The 20,317-nt window shown below is 33.5% G+C and overlaps 2 protein-coding genes across 3 annotated transcripts in view; one reads left to right on the forward strand and one right to left on the reverse strand.

Moving 5' to 3' along the window:
• Positions 1-10,395, reverse strand: part of LOC140751974 (uncharacterized) — a 28,202-nt gene extending 17,807 nt beyond the window's left edge. For both annotated transcript variants that reach the window (XM_073086128.1, XM_073086127.1), the window contains exons 1-8: positions 10,094-10,395; positions 9,476-9,710; positions 6,687-6,843; positions 5,452-5,526; positions 4,737-4,942; positions 4,274-4,408; positions 1,430-1,565; positions 811-1,019 (exon numbers count right to left, since the gene is read on the reverse strand). In XM_073086128.1, the coding sequence (XP_072942229.1) occupies positions 811-1,019; positions 1,430-1,565; positions 4,274-4,408; positions 4,737-4,942; positions 5,452-5,526; positions 6,687-6,843; positions 9,476-9,710; positions 10,094-10,244 (1,304 nt within the window). In that variant the 5' untranslated portion in view covers positions 10,245-10,395. The remainder of the gene's footprint in view (positions 1-810; positions 1,020-1,429; positions 1,566-4,273; positions 4,409-4,736; positions 4,943-5,451; positions 5,527-6,686; positions 6,844-9,475; positions 9,711-10,093) is intronic.
• Positions 10,396-10,849: 454 nt separating this feature from the next.
• Rbm13 (RNA-binding motif protein 13) lies at positions 10,850-14,153 on the forward strand. The gene is made up of 8 exons (XM_073085835.1): positions 10,850-10,992; positions 11,083-11,129; positions 11,224-11,367; positions 11,688-11,870; positions 12,546-12,675; positions 13,138-13,341; positions 13,680-13,751; positions 14,036-14,153. Exons 1-8 carry the CDS (start codon positions 10,978-10,980, stop codon positions 14,135-14,137), a joined length of 897 nt encoding a protein of 298 aa, XP_072941936.1. The 5' UTR covers positions 10,850-10,977; the 3' UTR covers positions 14,138-14,153.
• The last annotated feature ends 6,164 nt before the right edge of the window (positions 14,154-20,317 follow it).

Genomic DNA, 20,317 nt, shown 5'->3' on the forward strand with positions numbered 1-20,317 from the left:
ATCATAAATCGTACAGTGTTAATTACTTAATTAAAAATCACTTGAAAATTATTAACGTACTAGCAAAAAATAAATATTTTCGTACTTCGGTTTAATAAATTCACAAATTATTCGTTTTATGCATGGTACTTCCTCTTGAAAATGTTATTTTATGTATGACAGAATTTCAAATGAATATTCTTCTATCAATTGACGACATATTTGACATAATTATTTTTCTATTGTAAGTTGGCAGTATTAGTATTTGAAAGATGTTTGGTTATTTGGTAATGAGGACAATTGTATGTACACTGTGCAATGTACAACGCAATATAAACACAGGTGTTACGAAGATCAATAGAAAAATTATAATTTTGCAATACAGTATCAAGCTTTAGTTTTAAGTCAATACTCATTTATAGTGTTCATCAATAATAGACTCTCCTATATTTCGGCTACCAAAGATAGTACTAAAATTTCTATCTTTCATAGGCAAATTAACAAATGCGATAACAAGTGATAAAAACATAGAATTTAATCAAAAATTTACTATTCATGTTCATGTATGTAGAATAAATTTATTAATATTACATTACATTTAACTTACTATACAGGGTGAATTTATGAAAATATCAATAATAAAATCATATAAAAATCAATTGCTGTTTGTTAATCTCGCTAAACCTCAAGAACGGCTGGACCGGTTTGCCTAATTTTAGACTAATTTGTGGAAGTTCAGGGAAGGTTTAAAAGGTGAGTAAAACCTTTGCCGGGTGAGCTAGTAAGATACAAAATCATATTTTTGAAAATAAATATAAATAGCATACTCACTTATATTTGAGGCTCGGAGTACAGAACTTGGGTACTGTGGGTAGAGGATCTTCTTGTATGGAATGTAAGGATCCTGCGATCGTGATCCTCCGGGGCTGTACTAACTTCCGCCGAGGGTTCAACATTTCCGCAGTGCTCCGTTGGCTGAACCCGTTCAGAATTAGCCGTTGTAACGCAACTATCCTCTTTTGTAACGAGTAATTATCTTTCTGTAAAAAACCAATTTACAATATTTATAATAAGTGACGAAAGTTATTTCGGGCAATAACTCAGTGGTAATTACTATTTATTCCGTAACGAGTGTTTAGTAAATTTTGTTATAGAAACAGTAAATTGAGATATAATACACTTCAGATTAAATAATCTTTGCAGCTATGTTTTTAGGAAGTTAGGATAATACATGGTAGTTGTTTTTGTCCTAACTTTATAAAGATGGATTTCCACAAAGTAATAATATTAATTAATATTTCTGGATCTACATTTGTATATGGCTTGTGTGATATCACACCATTGAATCTCCCATTTGGTATTAACTACAGATGTTGGGCAGCCGTAATCACGTATAATGTAGACTGCACATCCCTTTTCTATTTGTTTTTCATAAATCATGTATACTTACTTCAAGAGTTTTCTTGTTCTCCAGTTCAGTTTTCAATGTGCACAGTTCCTTAGTGAGCTGTTGGATCATTGTGGCGTTCGTAGCAACAGCATTCACTGCTGGCTTGTTCTTGATCGCTTTAGCTCTGTTCGCGAATCTGTAAACGATAACAAGTATTTACTATATTCTAAGACTAGCTGACCCAGCAAACTTTGTACCGCCTCAAAATCTATTTATCGAATATATTTCATATAAAATATAGCCTATGTTACTCGTGAATAATGTGGCTTTTGATTGGTGAAAGAATTTTTAAGATTGGTCCAGTAGTTTTTGAGCCTATTCATTATAATAAAAAAAAAACAAACAAAGTTTTCCTCTTTATAATATTATATTATAGTATAGATAAAAATTAATTCACTTTTGTTAAAAGAATTATATTGAAGTATAATATATTTGGAAATTTATATTTTGTAGTACTTAGTATGGTAAAGGGGAGAGCGGGACCCTTTACTACAGGTATTAACGTACTTAAGGAGGGTACCTAACAATATTGTAAACAATGTACTAATTGTGACGCTATAAATATTTTTTATTTATCATTTATGTAGGAAGAAATGGACGTCGAGCTAAGGGCTCGAACACAAAACTGCGATGCGACGCGATGCGAATTCGCAACGCAGAAAATTGCGATGCGAATTGCTGCGATGCGATATCGTGCGGCATAGCGTCTCCCAGGGTGACCATTCTTTCGATAACCGTCAACCGTACGGAACGTATATTGAAAATTAGGTCGTGACATGGATCGTAAAAACAAGTGTGCACTTTTGTTATTGCTTAAGAGATTCAGGAAAGAGTAACAAAGAAAATTTTTGGGTTCATCCATTTATCACATATCATTTATTTTATATTTAGTTTCCCAAAGTACAGGGCGTTCCTCAATCAGTAATATAAAAAAGTCAACGACGTACTTTGTCATTTTTTTACATACGTCTTCCCACCCAACAAATATAGGTCTGTACGTTTTTCCCACACGCTGTCTCAGGACGAACTAAAAATGGCGTCAACAAGTGTGACGAAACATCGCAGGAATGTGCGATGCGAATTAATTCGCAAGTTCTTGCGATGCGTCGAGGGAGCTCGCAGATTTTTGCGATGCGACGTCGCATCGCAGTTTTGTGTACGAACCCTTAGTCATATTTCTTCATATATTTTTATAGCACTCTGTGACCTAAACCCGCATTTTAGCCACGCATTTCTGTGTCCAAAATAGCCGATTTTTACACCGTACGAATATTAATACACTACCCTCACAGTTGAAAAAAATAAACATAGCTATGAACGTTTCATACTTTTAAATGCCATTTAAAAATTCAAAGTGAGTAATGAGTATTTTGTTTAAAGCTATAATTATTTTAATATTTTATTTTGGACGTATTTATAAATGTTTTCGCCATTGTGTACATACTAAGCAATAGCATCACTATAAGACTAACTATTGGGCTTTATCGAATTTTATTGTTTGTTTTGACTGTGTTTGTTTTATTTTCGCTACACACCATAGTAGGAGATATTTAAATTAGGAATCGTTATCAAAATTAGCCATAATACTACTCCAATAGAATCTCGACTAAGCGACCTATTTGTTGTCGTATTTGTGGCATTCGGATTATCGAAAATTTGGATAATTGAGTTTATGAAGAAAAGCTATCTAAACCGATTTAGGAAGGTGATGTTTTTCGACTATATGTTTGTTACGTATGTATTTTTCATTCTTTGGCAAACTCAAACGACTTCATTAATTTTGATACATGATGTGTCGCTGAATTCGTCTAAATTGTGGCGATAACATAGGTTATATTTTTAGCAATTGGGTTTTTGTTTTTTATAGTAACTATTTTGTTGCGATTTGGCGACTGTCCGGAATTTAAATGCACAAGTCACACAAAATGTGGCTGATCTGTAAGGGTTATTACAAAGTTACTTGTTCACGTTTCACAATCCGAACAATTGCGAATATTTATAACTAAGGTCCGGATAATCGATTTTCTACTGTATCACTAGTATTAGTTATGTATTAGTACATTATGTGATTGCTTATCATACGTTTCTTTAATACGCCTGTATGTAGCCTAAATGGCTTGATAGATTTCGACGTATGTGTGGTGTTAGATTTGTCTTTATCACAAGTGCAGAATAACTACTAAATTTTCTAAATTTCAATGGTTTTGGTTGTGTCACATTTTTATTGCTTTTTTAGTTCATAATTTTTAGTTTCAATCATTTATAAGTTTCAAAATAATTATCATATTTTTTCATATTTCTTCAAAAGTATAAGCGGGTTTATGTCACAAGAGCTATAAAATAGTATACGATACTTGTGACAAAAGTAGCCTATTATCTGCACGGCGTTTAGCACCCTCGCTGCGCTCGGGCGCTAACTTCACGCCGTGCAAAAATAGGCTACTTTGGCCACGCGTATCGTAATGTACTATTAAAACACGCTATGACAAATTCCATAGTAATGCAATTTTATTAGTTAATCTAAAGCAGTCATGTCATAAAAACAATTCAATTTTTAGTAAATCATAGCAGACTGATCATTTTTTAATGATTTTAGTTAACTTCTGAAGTGAATTTTTTGTAACCTTTTTATCTGTGTCCATAGTACATGGACAAAATACTTGGATCCATGCATAGAGATAGACGAAGCGTCGATTCCGACATTCTTAGATAATTATTCATTATTTCTAACTGCAACTTATATATGGCCCATAAATTGCATATTATGAAAGCCTGTTTCCACTGCAATAATTCTCGAATAACTTAAAACTTAACTTATAACTCAAACTGTGATTTTTTACTTACTGTAATGTGGATATAGTTTCTTCAACCGCGGCGGGTGTGACGGCACATATGATACTGGTTTTCGCGTTCCCGCCCAAAGAATTCTGCAGTATCCTCGTTAGTTTACTATCCCGGTAGTTAACGTGCCTGTACGGCCTGTAGGATGTAATTTTGATCCATCATTATATTGAAAGTACATTTAACTTGTATAAGAATATTGAAAGGATGATACTAACTATTTTTTAAAGAAATTAGTACCAGACCTCCATACTTGTAATAGATTTTTACCGTTGGCGATTATTTTACGAGACTTGATTTAAAATAAAAGTTTACTATCTATCTATTATATTGCCTATCAAAGTTTGACATTTATCTTTCAATGCACAGAAATATCAATCTTTAGCAGGCATAAATTGGATAGATTGATTATTACAAATGGGCATCAAGAGTACAACTTCAAATGTGATTTAATCTAGCAACAGACCTGCTTGGATCATCGGACAGCTGTTTAATAACGAGGGCTAGGCAGGACAGTGATTTATTGATGTGAGTGCCCTCCTTGAACCTCAATCCAGTGGTGCCAGTCTGCCCGGCTCGCTCCGAACCTGCCAGGTCCACAAGATTCAACTGGGACACATTCACACAACCACCCTCATCCTCACCCTCTGTGTGTTCACGGGATTCTATTGTCTGAAAATAGAGCAACAAGAAATTTATTTATAACTAGCTGTACCCCGCGGTTTCACCCGCTTTAAAAAGAAAAAGGGGCACAGCTAGTTCTAAAATATAAGGAGCCTAATTTACTCCTTATTACATCAGCTACCTGCCATTAAAAGTCCTGTCAAAATCGGTTCAGCCATTTCAGAGATTTGCCAAAACAACCAGACAGACAAAAATTAAAAAAAAAAATATTTTGGTTTATGTACAGTATGTATATTCACATGCATACAGTAAAAAGCGGTTATATCAATATTAAAAACAGACTCCAATTTTATTAAAAATTAAATAATTAATGAATAAAAAAAACGAAAAGACATCCTTAGTTTTTTTGCAAAGTCTAAAGTACAATAAAAATCACGTTCATTTTTTAATTTGCTTTAATTTCAATTTATTAAATGACAATCTACGAGTATAAAATAATAATACAACATAAAATATAAATTTTGCTATATCTTTTAGAAATGAATTCAAATACTTACTATTTGAAATATGGAATGTGACCTGCTACTTTCTTCGTTCATATTAGTTGATCCAGTTTGTCTATTGGCTTTACCCTGAAGTGAAATAAAATGGAAACATTTAGATTTTTCTTGTGATAAATAAATTATAAATTAAATAAGAGCGTAATCAAACTTATATGGCATATTTTTTTTTAAATAATATACTAGTAGTAGACGAGCATGCACAGTCTCCCTGATTGGTAAGTGGCTACTGCTGCCCATGGACATCTGTAATCAACCCCATATAGGATTAGTATTCCTACCTGAGGTAGGCCACAAGTGCGCTGCTATCTCTAAGGACTAGGCTGGAATGTCTCAGACAAGTATGTCTCTCTTACTGTGTATACCCTTCAAACCAAAACACAGCAGCGCTTAACAATGCTGTTATTAGGCAGGAATAGGTGTGGAGGTGGTGCCGCTGGAGTCGAACCACAAAGAGTTCTACCACCTTTAACATTTAGGATATTTCCAATATGCATTTTCACTGCTATTGAGTGTAGCTTTGTAATGCTAATGTTTTTAGTTTGGTAGGATAGTTAGTTGTAATTTAGGTTAGATTTAATCCAAAACTTGGCATATTCGGTTTTGATAAATACACATATATAAGTAATTCGGTCTTTCTGTATCCTGGCTGCTGCATCCCAACACAAAACATAACTGTTTTTCCAAATAAATGAATAAATGTTTTTCAATAAAACAAATAAACAGGACAAATAGTGTTTAAATTAGCTATCGCTATTACATTTTGGGAAAAACAATATACTCATGAGATGTATGAGTATATTGTTTTCCCCAAAATGTATGAGTATATAATTAGTGATGTATTGATGAATAAGTGACAAATATTGAAAATAACAATGATTCACTGCCCCCTGTTTTACACTGTTACCAAACATTAGTAGTCATAATATGCTGTTACTATCTATGTGTATTTGGGGTTTTAGTAAATAAGCCTATTTACCAAACTTTCTATTTGGCTATTGTATTAGTACATAATATATACTATTATTTATTACACTGGTTTGTGTTTTTTGTACTTACACTGTATAATTAATAATAAACAAATTGGGTTGCTACTACATATTTTATCCCTTTTATTGTCACACTAATTAAATTATTACAAAAAAAAAAAATTCAAACAATTGTTATTAAAAACGGTCAACATTTAAAAAAATAAAAATATTATGAATGTTAATTATATTATAATTACAAACCTCTTTCATAGCATCAAGAACTTCTTCGGTAGATGAAGTCACCTTCTCCATTGCATCCACTTTAACTCCTTGAAGTGTGTCATGGATCTTTATATTCTTTTTATCAATATTTAACAGATCTATTAGCGTCTCATTGTAGATTTCAACATATGATACTCTGAAAGCATTATGCAACATGATAATGGATTATTATGTAATTCTTTGTAGTTTTATTACACAAAAAGTATGTTTCTATTTCTGTTCTGAAGTTAATAATCAAAATCGTATAGGAAAAAATTACATTTTATACAAAGTTAAATATAGATAACAATTTGTTCCAATTCTATCTGTATTATGGTTGAAATGAAAAGTATCAAGGTTACATGGATAAAAAATATTGAACCTATTGTGTAGCACATAGACCAAACTACTGTTGTAATAATGTTGATTGTTTTGAATTCTGTCATGTAAGCTAATCTTAAGAATAACATCAGTATCAAAGGTTTATTTTGAAATACAAACATTAAAAATATGATGAGAGGCCTTGTAGAAAACATAGTACAGTAATAATAATATAACAAATTAAAATGGAAAGCCCCAATGTAGGTCCTATCTCACAGATACTTACAATAAGCAATTGAATATGAAAGTACCACAGACCTATATCTAAATAGATGACACATGTACCTTCATTTGTATGAAAACCAAGCGTGCCACTTTTATCCGATCGACTGACACTTGTCAAGAAAGATTTAGAGATGTGCATTGTTAATTCGCCGTCAGAGAGAAAATCGTTTCAAAAGTCGATTCGGTTCTGCTATAAAAATCGATTTTGAAATCGAAAAATCGAAGACAGATTTTCGAGAAATCGATCGTCTAGATTTATTTTACTGGTGCTCTGCGAATGTTTTGGTAAAAAAGTCGCCGAATCATCATTATCAAAATCTACCGTGTCGTCCATAAATTTAGTCAACAAAATAAAACAAGATGTCTACGGAAAAAAGATTTAATACAAAATAAATATTGCTTAAACATTTATTAAATTCTGGTGTTAAAATAGTCTCAGCAAGGGGCCAACTGAAGTCCTTCGACTTCAGTAGACCCCGTGTATATGCCGTATTATAAATGGATAATAGACCTAGAAAAACTTATATTGCTTCATTTTTTAACATAAGAACAAATACATAAAATGATAAATAAAAACACTTGCTACATTAAGGTAGCTTACACTGTTTTATATACATAGTTCTCATAGAAAGTTGTAAACATATCGTTATTTAATTATGGCGATGGTGCGTAGGCGCACTCGCAATCGCAATGGAAACCTGTAAATTGAATGGTAAATATTAAAAAAAGAACAAAAAACATTAACATGATTAGAATAAAAAAAATATGTTACAAAATATTTATTAAGACAACATTATTATTCATCCATTTCGAAAATCGATTAAATAATCGAGAACAAGAAACTGGCATGTACAACCCCAGGTACTCATTTTGAAATAACCAATGACAATCATCTTTAAGCAACACGATGAAATATCGATCGTTTTACTTTTCATTGCGTGTTTTAATACAGAAGCTTTACAACTTTGTAACCAAAATTTGCAATGGATTAAAAATTTGATAAAACACACTCAGTAACTAATTGTCATTGTGAAACCACAACAAATTTTAAATAATTAATTATAAAATAAATAATACATATTTTAAGAAAAACGGTACTTACGTATGAAAGGAAATATTTTCTTTATCGCGGCTACTTTTACTTGTAGAATTTACACAATTTATTATAGCGCAATTCGGCATGTTTATTGCTGTCAATTGACATCCGATGACAACAAATGTTACTTTCGGACTAAATGACATTTCATCGAAGTGAGCTGAATCTTCTTCCTTTAACCCGAGTTTTGGCCACGCTAATACGTACACATGCGGGATCTATTAAGATATAGGTCTGTGGAAAGTACCAAACAAAATGCAAAGAGTATCTATACAAAAACTATTGTTCATGCATAATATATACATTTGCTTTATAAGCACAAAAGCTACATATCTATGACACTTACTGATTAAGAAGTACATAACTCTTAGAATAATAACAAACAAGAAAACCTTGTATAAGAGCAGTAACATTTTGCTAAATTTAGAAATTGATGAATCATACAACAAAACATTGAAATTTAAAATTGTGTAGGTGGCACTATAAAAGGCAAAACAAAATGTAGTTGACATAATATATACACAGGTAAATTATTCTAGTAGGCATTGAAGACCAAATTGGAAACTAGCACAAAATGCAAGAGGTATGGGGTAGGGTGGTGGGCTAACTTTATTGCAGTGGAGATGTGGCCACATCTAGATCTGTCTTTTAGTATTTTTGAAGTACTACTGCCAACACATACATTCAATTTATTTAGTTGCCTCATATGTAAGTTAGATAGGCAAGTACTGCATCACACTATAAATAGTTCTAGTTCAATATTATTAATTTAATTTAATTTTAATTAGAATTATTACATGTCACATATTTGCATACCCTTTGGGTTAGGATAGGAACAACACAAAACTAATGTATTCCACATATAATGTATTTCACCTTATCCTGCAATAAATGAATTATATTGAATTGAATTGAATAGTTGTGGCAGTGGTACCTTATAGACCAAGCTTCAATGGTTCTATTATATCTTATAGGCTCATAGTCCAATAGCTGCAATTGCTACTTAACATCAAGCGGCATCCTCGCATGCTTTCTACTTGTATTCGATAAAAATATTTGAATGTTTCATACATTGAAAAATAGCTACCTTACTAAGAAATCTCTATTTGGTACACCTTTGATAATTTCGAACAGGTTGTGGACTGCTAGTGGAATTATGCCCGGAGCATCCTCAGTACCCGTCATGGTGTATGTTTTGCCCGATGATGTTTGCCCGTAAGCAAATATGGTCCCATTGAATCCGTCGGTTGCTGCTTTGACAATTGGCTTTGCAATATCATTGTAAACATCACAAGTTTTGGTATCCTTGTCGTAAACTTTGTCTGAAAAAATAATTTTTCTCATTACTACTTGTGGATCACAGGGAAGATAAGGGATTGGTTGATGGTAGAAATTTAGGGAAAATTATGAAAAATTAAGTTTTCCTTAATGAAACATTGTGGCGTTAACCAAGTGATCATTTCATATTAAAACATAAATAATAATTTTCTATCAAAGATTCGAATCCGAACGAACTGCGGGAGTGGCATTCATGGTGTTTAGAAATACCATCCTTAGCCAATATACCACTAAGTACACAGCCTACGACCAACCGGCATGGCCTTCAAGTGACGTAAATTAGCGTCATAGGAATTCCTCACATAAGTTGCGCATTAGAATAACAATCAATTCAATGGACACAACATGAATAAAATTGACCACTCACCAAACGTAAACGCCGGCCCCACATCTTTCCCATTCTGATCTATTTGGTAAAGCGTATCATTTTGTACCCGCCACTGGTAAAAAAGTTTTTCTTCCTCTTCACGAGGAATCAGAGGCCTAACTTTAACAACTACTTTGATATTGTCACTCATTTTTAGTTCATTATTTGCTTTGGCTGCAAAATAATGCGTTCAATAAACATAGGAAGTACACAAATAACGCAAGTCAAGCATTTTCTAAAAACGCCGACAATAATAATTCCTCTTTTCAAACGTTTTACATTTGCTACGATCGTGACATTTGACTGACGTGAACGAAAATAACCGAAATCCGTCTCGTCTCGCGCGGTTCAATAAATTCAAACTTATCACAGACTATAAATTAAGTCAAGTTTTAGACTTGTCTATGACACCAAGTTTTGTTTAATCTTTGTTATTGTTTTTAGAAAAGAATATTAGTAATTGGATAACAAAAAACAATTTTAACTTAAAAAGAATCGATTAGAAGAAATCTTAGAATCGATGACCATGATAAGCATTAAGGTCTTATGATAGGATAGATTATCTGTATATCTGTGTGTTCGTATATAAACAACTTTTTAACGAACAAGGAACAAAACTCTGACTGCAATTCCAGCCCATAATCGTTATTATTTAAAAAAAATGTAACTATTTGAATGGGGGAGTGTGTAGTTATTACTCTATTTTATTTCTCTATGGATTACAATATTAGGACAAGGAGGTAGAATCCAAGACATTTATTTAAAAAAATATGTTTAGTTTAAGTCACTGTCAAGTGCCAGCATAGTGTCAAATTATCATGAAACATTCGCATGCGTACAGACGTGGTGTTATTGTTATAAATAAGTTAAAGAAAGTTTGAAAAATGCAACACGACGATGTAAGAACAAAATACATAATAACAATATTTATTTTATACTTTGTAGTGTAATTTGCAGTTTGTTATTAACCTTTTTTTATTATTTTGTAGGTTGTGTGGGCTATCATCAACAAAACACATTGTTCGCACAAAGTAAGGTATGTACTTACAATTTTATCATTAAAATATTCTATATACTCATATTTTAAACTTTTGAACACTGTATATATAACATATTCATTTCTTTTTAAGCACAAAAACTCAACAATTTTGTCGCAATGAATATAACCTCACAGGGTTGTGCAGCCGCGCTTCTTGTCCGCTCGCAAATAGTAAATATGCCACGATAAGAGAAGAAAATGGCATTATTTATTTGTATATGCGAACGGCTGAAAGGTATGTTACTAATTCAAGTAATGAGGTAGCCAAAGCTTTTAGGAGATGTTTTATGTTTGTATTTTAAAATGTTGTTTATAAATTTGTTGATTAATTGTCGATTCCCACCTCTTTTCATATTTGTTGATAAGGTCATACTTTTGGTTACATTAAAAATAGGAGCAGTGTAATTATTTCGTCTACAAGTTAAGAAAGGTTGTCTGCAAAACTCTTATTATTTTTTGAACTTGAGTTTCTATTCTGAGTTTCAACAACCTCAAATTGCATGTAACTCCATCAAATAAAATATTATATTAATATATATTTTATATAATTTTCAGAATAATGTTCCCGAACAAACAATGGGAGAAAGTTAAGCTTTCTCGGAACTTTGAGAAAGCCATACACCAAATAAATGAAAATTTATTATATTGGCCCGCATTTATCAAAGCCAAATGTAAACAAAGATTTGTGAAGATAACACAGTATCTTATACGAATGAGAAAATTGAAACTTAGAAGAGTGTAAGTATGATGCATGTATTTTAAAAATAGATATTTCAGGCTTCAAAACAAATTGAGGACATTTGGGCACATAAGAGCTACAGAGAGTGATATTTTCAAGCGTATGTATGTAGGTTTGTCTCATTTTTGGCTTACCCTTCAGCCCACGTGGCTATGGATTGATAATTAAACATTATCAATCCATTAATTAATCCATTACCATCAATCCATTACCAACCAATTAATTAAACATTATCAATCCATTATTTACAAGTAAATGTTCCTGGAATGACAAGGGTCTCCGTGTTAAGCCACCTAGGTAGACTGTGTGAAGATAGTGAAGATAGACTTTACATGAGGGACAAAACATTAACATACAAACTTAAGATACAAAGTCACCCAAATAGATTAGCATCCCAACTTATGGATGACATATTTCCCAGCGTGCAAAGACTTAAAAGAACAGTAGTCCAGGACTTACACTGATGTGATCTTAGAGGGCATGTCACAAGACCTGTGCCTCACAGAAACCCACACATTGCACTAAATATTGCTGAATGGCCATAGGGACAGCTTGCAATAGCATCTGGTGGAAAAAAACATAAGTGTCAGCTAGTTACTTTTTCAGCCATGTTAGTGTTTTTACAATTGGTGCATTGCTTCCGAGTTTTATAAGATTAAATTATTTGTTTACAGTAAAGAATTAGTACCAATTCAGCGTAAGATAGAAAGACGTGAGCGGAGAAGGGAGGAAAAGGCACTTGTTGCTGCTAGAATAGATAATGCAATTGAGAAACAACTGTTGGACAGGTTAAAGAAGGGAACAGTAAGTTACTATTCCATTTATACATGTATTTCTATCTACAGGTCATCTTTTGTAGATAGTTTAAGTTAGTAAAATAAGCAATGAAGACTATGTATTTTTAAATTATTATTATAGATATGAACCAGAGACATGTGAAATATGAATAAGGAAATGGTGATCAGCATTTAATACGATTATTATTAACAGTTAAATGCCTTACTCCTGTTTTCAATCATAATAAATCTTTCTAATGTTTTGCCAATTTTGCCATTTGACAATTTCTCCCTAATTAAAATCTTCAAATTCAAAACTCTAATGTCAATTCTAAATTATTATAAATACCAGCTGAAGATCAGCTTGATTATTATATGGTACTCTTGATATTTTCAGTACTGTTATGTTTTACTTTTTAATCATTATGATTTGATTATCCTAATTGAATCTATGCTTGTTTATAAATCGAAATATAATTATCTTTTTCAGTATAATGACATTTACAACTTCCCTCAAATGGCGTTTGATGCTGCACTCAAAGCTGAGGAGATTTCTGATGAAAGTGAAAGTGAGAAGTCAGATGAAGAGGAGAAAGAGATGGAGCTGGAGCCAGAACTAGAGAAAGAGTTGCAGAGGAATGTTGAAGAAGTGGATGAATTTGTTGAGGCCGACAGCGATATGGAAAGTGATGCGGTAAGTCATTGGTCAAGGTATTTGAGGATGACAATTTGCAAAGGCATTCTCGAGTAGCACAGAGCCAGCAAGACTGAGACTCAAAAATTTTGAGTTGGTGCCTTTCGGCAATTTGCTGCACTGAAAAACACCACAAGTAGGCTTTCACTGTTAGCCAAATATTTGACACAAAACATAGATTAGAAGTGCTAAATTTTCTGGTTTTGAATTTGTGGAGCCCATAATCATGATACAGAACTGTATATAATTTTAATTGATGAAGAATTACATTTGGACTTTTTTAGAAAGGAGTAATTACTGATTTTGGCTTTTAGTAATACATATGTTTATGATTACAGGATAGTGAATCCGGACATAAGGAAGGTGTAGATGTTGGAAGCGATTTTGAATCTGAAACATCGGACATTGAGGTATTTTGTCAAAAATGTTTTTGTTTATTTTGTCTGACCTTATGAATCAGCAATGGTATTCTTGCTTAATTCCCAAGTACTTCAGGAATTTATTTTTAACTATATTTATGATGAACATATGCCAGGTAATACTAAAATGGTAACTTCCTCAGAAGCGCCTAAGCAGGAAGTAAAGTAAATTTCGAGAAAAGTAAGTTTGGTGCTTCTGAGGGCAGAGTTGTACTATCTAAAAAATTGTTAAATAAGCCTTGTTTTTTGATATCTCAATTTTTTATTTTTTTCAGGACATTTCTGTGAAGGCTCCGAGCAAAAAGAAAGCGCGCGTGGAGATAGAATACGAGACAGAACCAGTAGCAAGTATTTCAAGGAAAAAAATAAAGAATTAAATTGATTGACATTAAATGGTGTTTTCTTTTTTATTGTAACGATCATTATAACATATTGTTAATTTGTCCCACATTAATGTCCCACTGTTGGGCCCAGGTCTCCTCTCAGGCAGGTGAATGCCGTAAAATATTTTATGTATTTTACAATTTCACATAGTACCTTATACCTTTCACATGAGCGATGCTTAGAGTGAAATCTGTCATGAAGTATAATAGTTACATGCACTTGTGCTACCACTCCTACCTTTTTTTTCTTAACGAGGAGGAAACCTTCAAAAGGTACACGAGGTCGTGGGAGCGACGCTGGGTTATGTGGGATATTTACCGCACTAAAACCGGTGGCTGTCCTCAACGCTTGTTGGAGAATTCCGGATCACCGACGGAACGCAACCGGAGTCCCCCAAGCGCGATGCTCCGATCGGGCTCTGCCCTAGGAGAGCAGTTTTCGCTCCTCCCACACCATCTGGTGTTCATGACGGTATGCGACCACATATACCGCCGTCCTTCCCGGGGTCGCTTACTGGACGGTTCGAGCTCCCCCGACTCTTGCCACCCGCAAGCCCCCTTTTAGTCGCCTCTTACGACAGGCAGGGGATACCGTAGACCTATTCTAGTCCCGGAACTACAGGGACATGTGCTACCACACCTACCTAAGATGTCTTACGATTATTTTCATTAATCGTCCAAAAAGTCGAACAAAAATATCTACCGTTAGATTACAAAATTATTAAAGTAATTTCAGATTTCATATTTATAACTATATAATAAATAATTGGGATCGATTTTTTATTACTCTTTTATAACTAGTTCAATAAAAGTAAATTTGTATGTTCCTTCATAACGTAATTACATACACTTGTTAAAACCATGGATACAAAATTTATAAGATATGGCGTTACTACATTAAAAATTAAAATCATTATTATATTCATCGCTATCCAGATTTAACATTAAAAACACGAAAGGCACGTTCATTTGTAACAAATCCGTAACTTACTCCTATTAATTATTGTAACTATAACTTTTCATTTAGACTTCCGTAGATAGCTCTGAATAGGAATATGAATTGAATAGGACCCTCCGGTCGAGTACCCTAAAGTTCGAGGGGCGACAGTGCTCGCGAGTTAATTACACTCGTCCGTTAATTAAGAAAGTTACGTTCTTTAGAATCTTCGTCTTTCAGACATTCTATGCGTCCTTCGACATATTGAACCTTATTTGAAAGTGATTGATTACATTCAGCGTGAAATTTGGCGATAGACATTTCTTTTAATTGTATTTGGTAGGCAGTGCCTATGTAGGAGGTAGTACCTTTGTTAATGTTTAGTTTCAAATATTGATGATGGTGATTATGTCTCCAGTAGAACTCAAAAGAAATACGCTATTTTTTTGCAAATAGGTATAATAGGTAACGTTATTAATATTATCAATTCATTATGGTTCCTCTGGACACAGGTTCATTAGAATTTGACGGGTATGTCGTTAAAATAAGTGATAATACTTAATTACATTAGATACATTACTAAGCTTTAATTTACAAGATAGAAGTAGGTATGTAGCTTATTTAACCAAATCTTGAAGCGTTGAAGATATGGCTACGGAAAAAGGAACAAATATAATGTTTTGAAGTGGGAACTTGATTGATTATTTTCTATATAAAATTACGTTACCTCATCTGTAACTTTTAACCACGTTTTTCTTCTAATCAACTCTATTGTTGATTCATTGTCCTGGAACAAACTTTTGTAGCGATAAATACGAAATTGGGCATTGAGTTAAGTGAATGTGCTCAGAATAACTGTAGTCTATATTCAATAAACAAAATATTTTATTGCTTCGTCATTTTTAATGTTTCCTACTTTAAGAAACTAAACACAATAGCGTCCACGGACGACAAGGATTTCTTACTCTTTTTTTATTAGCTTGCTCGCTTCCATTAGATAACGAGAGAATTACTATTAAAACAAAACTGCTTAAAAATTGCAGGGCTACTTAAAAATAACATGGTTGCAGGGCGCGCCATAGAATGAGACACACATAGGTTCGAAAAACATTACCTACTCTACGCAATCTGGTAAAAAGTGTTTAAATAGAAATTTAGTATACGTTTGAAAAATATTCCAAAGTCGCGAAGACAAATTCCACTCCCGAATATATAATTTGGACCACTAAATTAACTTCTGACTTTCAATGAGGTTCGTGCGTAAAAATGTTTTGTGGATAAATAGCTATTGGATTAGCTATTCACGATTAATTAAGTGAAATTTAATTTTGTCTGTTGGCGAGCGCTTCGTGATGGTTTTGCTGAAATATCAAATCGCGCGAAATACTTTTCTTCGTCGCGCAATTATGATGAGGGAGCTTGCAAGTTTATTTGGGAGATGTTTTGAATGTTTTCTTTTGTGGCGCGTGATGAAATGGAATGTACCTACTTTTTAATAAATGGAATGAGCAAGAAATGTTTATTTTTTTCTTTTTGTTAACATTTGTAATACTTACGACTAAATTTCTTACGACATATTTCATCCTCATTATTTTTATTAACCCTTTCTTCTACTTGGCTTGGGTCTATTCTAGATGCCATGAGGTCATACTCTGCCCTACCCTGATTTAACTTTCTCCCTGTAGTAACGGGACCAGAATAGGGCTATGGTATGCTCTGCCTGTCGTAAGAGGCGACTAAAAGAGGCTTCCGGGGTTGCGAGCGGCAAGAATGGCAGCTCAAACCGTCCAGCAAGCGACCCCGGGAAGGACAGCGGTTTGTGTGGTCGCATATCGCTGTAATCACCAGGGGGTGTGAGAGGAGCGTAAATTGCTCCCCCCAGGGCAGAGCCCGATAGAAGGGCATCGCGTTAAGCTCAAACCGTCCAGCAAGCGACCCCGGGAAGGACAGCGGTTTGTGTGGTCGCATATCGCTGTAATCACCAGGGGATGTGAGAGGAGCGTAAATTGCTCCCCCCAGGGTAGAGCCCGATAAAAGGGCATCGCGTTAGGAGGACTCCGGTCGTGTTCCGTTGGAGATCCCGGAGTTCTCCACCAAACGCTGAGGACGGCTACCGGGGGGGTTTTAGTGTGGTAAAAATCCCACATAACCCGGCGTCACTCCCATGGCGTCGGGTACCTTTCGAAGGTTTCCCCCTCGTCAACAAAAAAAAAAAAAAAAAAGGAGGACTCCGGTTGTGTTCCGTTGGAGATTGGGGGTTTTAGTGCGGTAAAAATCCTACATAACCCGGCGTGGCGTCTCCCCATGGCGTCGGGTACCTTTTGAAGGTTTCCTCCTCGTCAACAAAAAAAAGGGTTTGGTACACTTCACGCACCTGTGAAGATTTATTCATGCAGTTTTTCATGTTTTGCTTTAGGTACTGTTAAATTAGTGATCAAATTACCTACCTTATATGAGTGACCTTACATGAATTCTTCAGACTAGGGCGTGCCCGATATTAAATACCAAGAAATTATAAGTGTAATTACACTTAATAAAAAAATGCAACATATTTCAATTTACTTATATGCTTGATACTTTGTATTTGATCCGACGTAAATATTCGACAAATACGGCACAAAACAGCCGTATAGTATACGCAAACATTATAACAATATGAGTATTATGACGAATATTCAAGCCTGAATTATTTGTGTTTTACATAATGACCTTAATGTTCATGCAAAATGCAAATAGCCGATTATATTATCTCCTATTGTTAACATCAATAAATATCGCGTTTCCATAATTAAACCATTTTGATAGACTGATGATTAATCAAACATTTTCGCCTAAATAAGCAATTATCTAGCGAATCTATAGGTCAATAAAAATGAATAATAGTTTCAATCAGATGTATAGACGTGAATAAACGTAAATGTGAATTTTATTTACCAGATGGCTATTATGATAAGCATAAAAACTATGACATAAAACAGAAATTAAAGCCGAAAATTTAACTTTAATAGTATAAAATTACCATTATGATCACAACTTTACAAGCAAATTCAGAGAGATATTTTTTTTTATCTTTGAATTAAACAGACATTTAGTCGATGATTTTACAAAGCAATATTAGATCAAATACTGCTTATAATAAGTAAACAGATATTTTGATCATTTTTGGACAGTCAATCGGTTCGATTTGACTGAGTAAAGTATCTCAAAATATTATTGAAACGTAAATGAATGACGTTTTAAAAGGCAAAGAATCTGACTTTTAACATCTGTACAATGAAATTGAAATATTTGCTCGAAGATTGCTGTTTGCCTTTGAGTAGATAGTTTGAGACGGCTTGTCGAGACTTTGTAATCGAGAACGTTTCTGTAAGCTTTGCCTCTATCCTTCAATGGTATGATGTAGTTACTTTGTAGATGGTTGATTAAAGATCGTATTGAGATTCCTTTTCAATTGGTTGAATGCTTCATTTCGGGGCTTGTAATGAAATACTTTATTACTATAGCATATACTATTTGAAGGAATTTTAAATAAATAAATAGATAAAAGGTGGTAGAACCCTTTGTAGTTCGACTCCGGCGGCACCACCGCCACACCTATTTCTATCTAATAACAGCAGTGTAAGGCGCTGTAGTATTCCGTTTTGAAGGGTTTGCTAAGGGAGACATATTTTTTCGAAGCGTTCCAGCTTAGTCTTCAGGGATAGCGGCGCATCTGTGGTCGACCTCAGGTAGGAATATCTAATCCTATCTGGGGTCGATTGCAGATGTCCGGCAGAGGACGGCAGTAGCCACTTACCATCAGGTGGACTGCATGCTTGTCTGCTACTCTTATATTATAAAAAAAATACTATAGTAGCGAGGGAGTAACAAATATAAATATGCAACGAATGGAGGACGTTACGTTAAGGATTAAGGTGGTTGTATTTATTGATTATAAATAAATTGTGACGTCCTTATATTGGTGTCGCTTGAGCGTGCATTGTTAGAAGTAAGTACTTGTGTCTTGCGTATATTACTTAAATTAGTACCTAATAGGTTCATGAATCTTGGGATATTTTGCTTATTTTCATTTCAGCAATGTTCATGATAGTCGTTCATGACGTGTTTCTTTACAATATAAAAGTAGCAGACGAGCATGCAGTATTTTATCGGCTATTAGCTACCAATGCGTTTAGTTTATCAAATTCTATTCAGAACTAGTCTATTTATTTATTTATTCATTCTTAATATACCTAAACTATGGTATAAAGGCGGACTTAATGCTATGAGCATTCTCTACCAGTCAACCTTTAGGTCAAACAGAGATCAGCGAGGACGGTATTGATATAATTAAATATAAATAAATTTACTTAATAAAATATTCAACAAAATAAGATATATATTGTACGTATAGATGTATATAAACGGTAATTTAATAAACATATAAATGCAGAAATAGTGAAAAAAGAAAAAAATAATAAAAGAAAAAAGTAAAAAATAAAAAAAATGTGAGCCGTCACGGGACGCCTGGCAGATGTGAAACATCGACATTATTTTGTAAAAGTAATATGCAGAAAAGAACATATTGTGATAGGAACTAAATATGTCATAATGATAAAATAAAATATTACGATTTTTTTCCAGATAACGATGACTATTTATTGAATAGACATTTATTTTCATTAAATACAAAAATTTACGAATTTATTTCAAATCGTGACTACTTAATTCGTTTAATCAGTGACTTCGGTAATAATTATATTCGATGTTGCCTCTGAGGACGGTATTACTGTGACAATTGGTCGATGGTAACTGATGTATGTTACAAAAGTATTGGACATAACATTATCAAGATATCTAATAAATACAGCATCTATTGTTGTTCCGTATCTGGTGGTAGCTTCTCTTGGATTGTTATTAATTTGTAATTGAAATTCTTCTTGGAGAAACGTAATTAATGGCGTTGATTCATCTTTTGCAAAATTTACATAAACTTGAACACACACTTGAACAACTTGAACATACCAAATACGTCAAGTGGTGTAAAACGAGTTAAAACGACTCCAGTCGCTCTCGCGCGGCGTAGTAATACACACTAATGTCACTGAACACGTTAAACGTCATTATTTTTAAGCCTCAAAATGCCTTCTTGTGCAATGCGTAAATGCAAAAATTATGCTCGAAAAAGAAACAAGCTTCATGGAATCACCTATCACACGTAAATAAAGAGAAATTATTAAATTTTGTTTATTTTTCGT

The sequence above is a fragment of the Epargyreus clarus genome, unplaced genomic scaffold, assembly GCF_041222505.1.
Source record: "Epargyreus clarus isolate Ecla_fem2 unplaced genomic scaffold, WU_Ecla_fem_2.2 ptg000023l, whole genome shotgun sequence".
Taxonomy (NCBI): Eukaryota; Metazoa; Arthropoda; class Insecta; order Lepidoptera; family Hesperiidae; genus Epargyreus; species Epargyreus clarus.

Coding starts and splice junctions, on each gene's coding strand:
- Rbm13 (XM_073085835.1), top strand. Junction 11,130..11,223: donor CATTGTTCGCACAAAGTAAG/GTATGTACTTAC, acceptor TTTCTTTTTAAG/CACAAAAACTCAACAATTTT. Junction 11,368..11,687: donor TATATGCGAACGGCTGAAAG/GTATGTTACTAA, acceptor TATAATTTTCAG/AATAATGTTCCCGAACAAAC.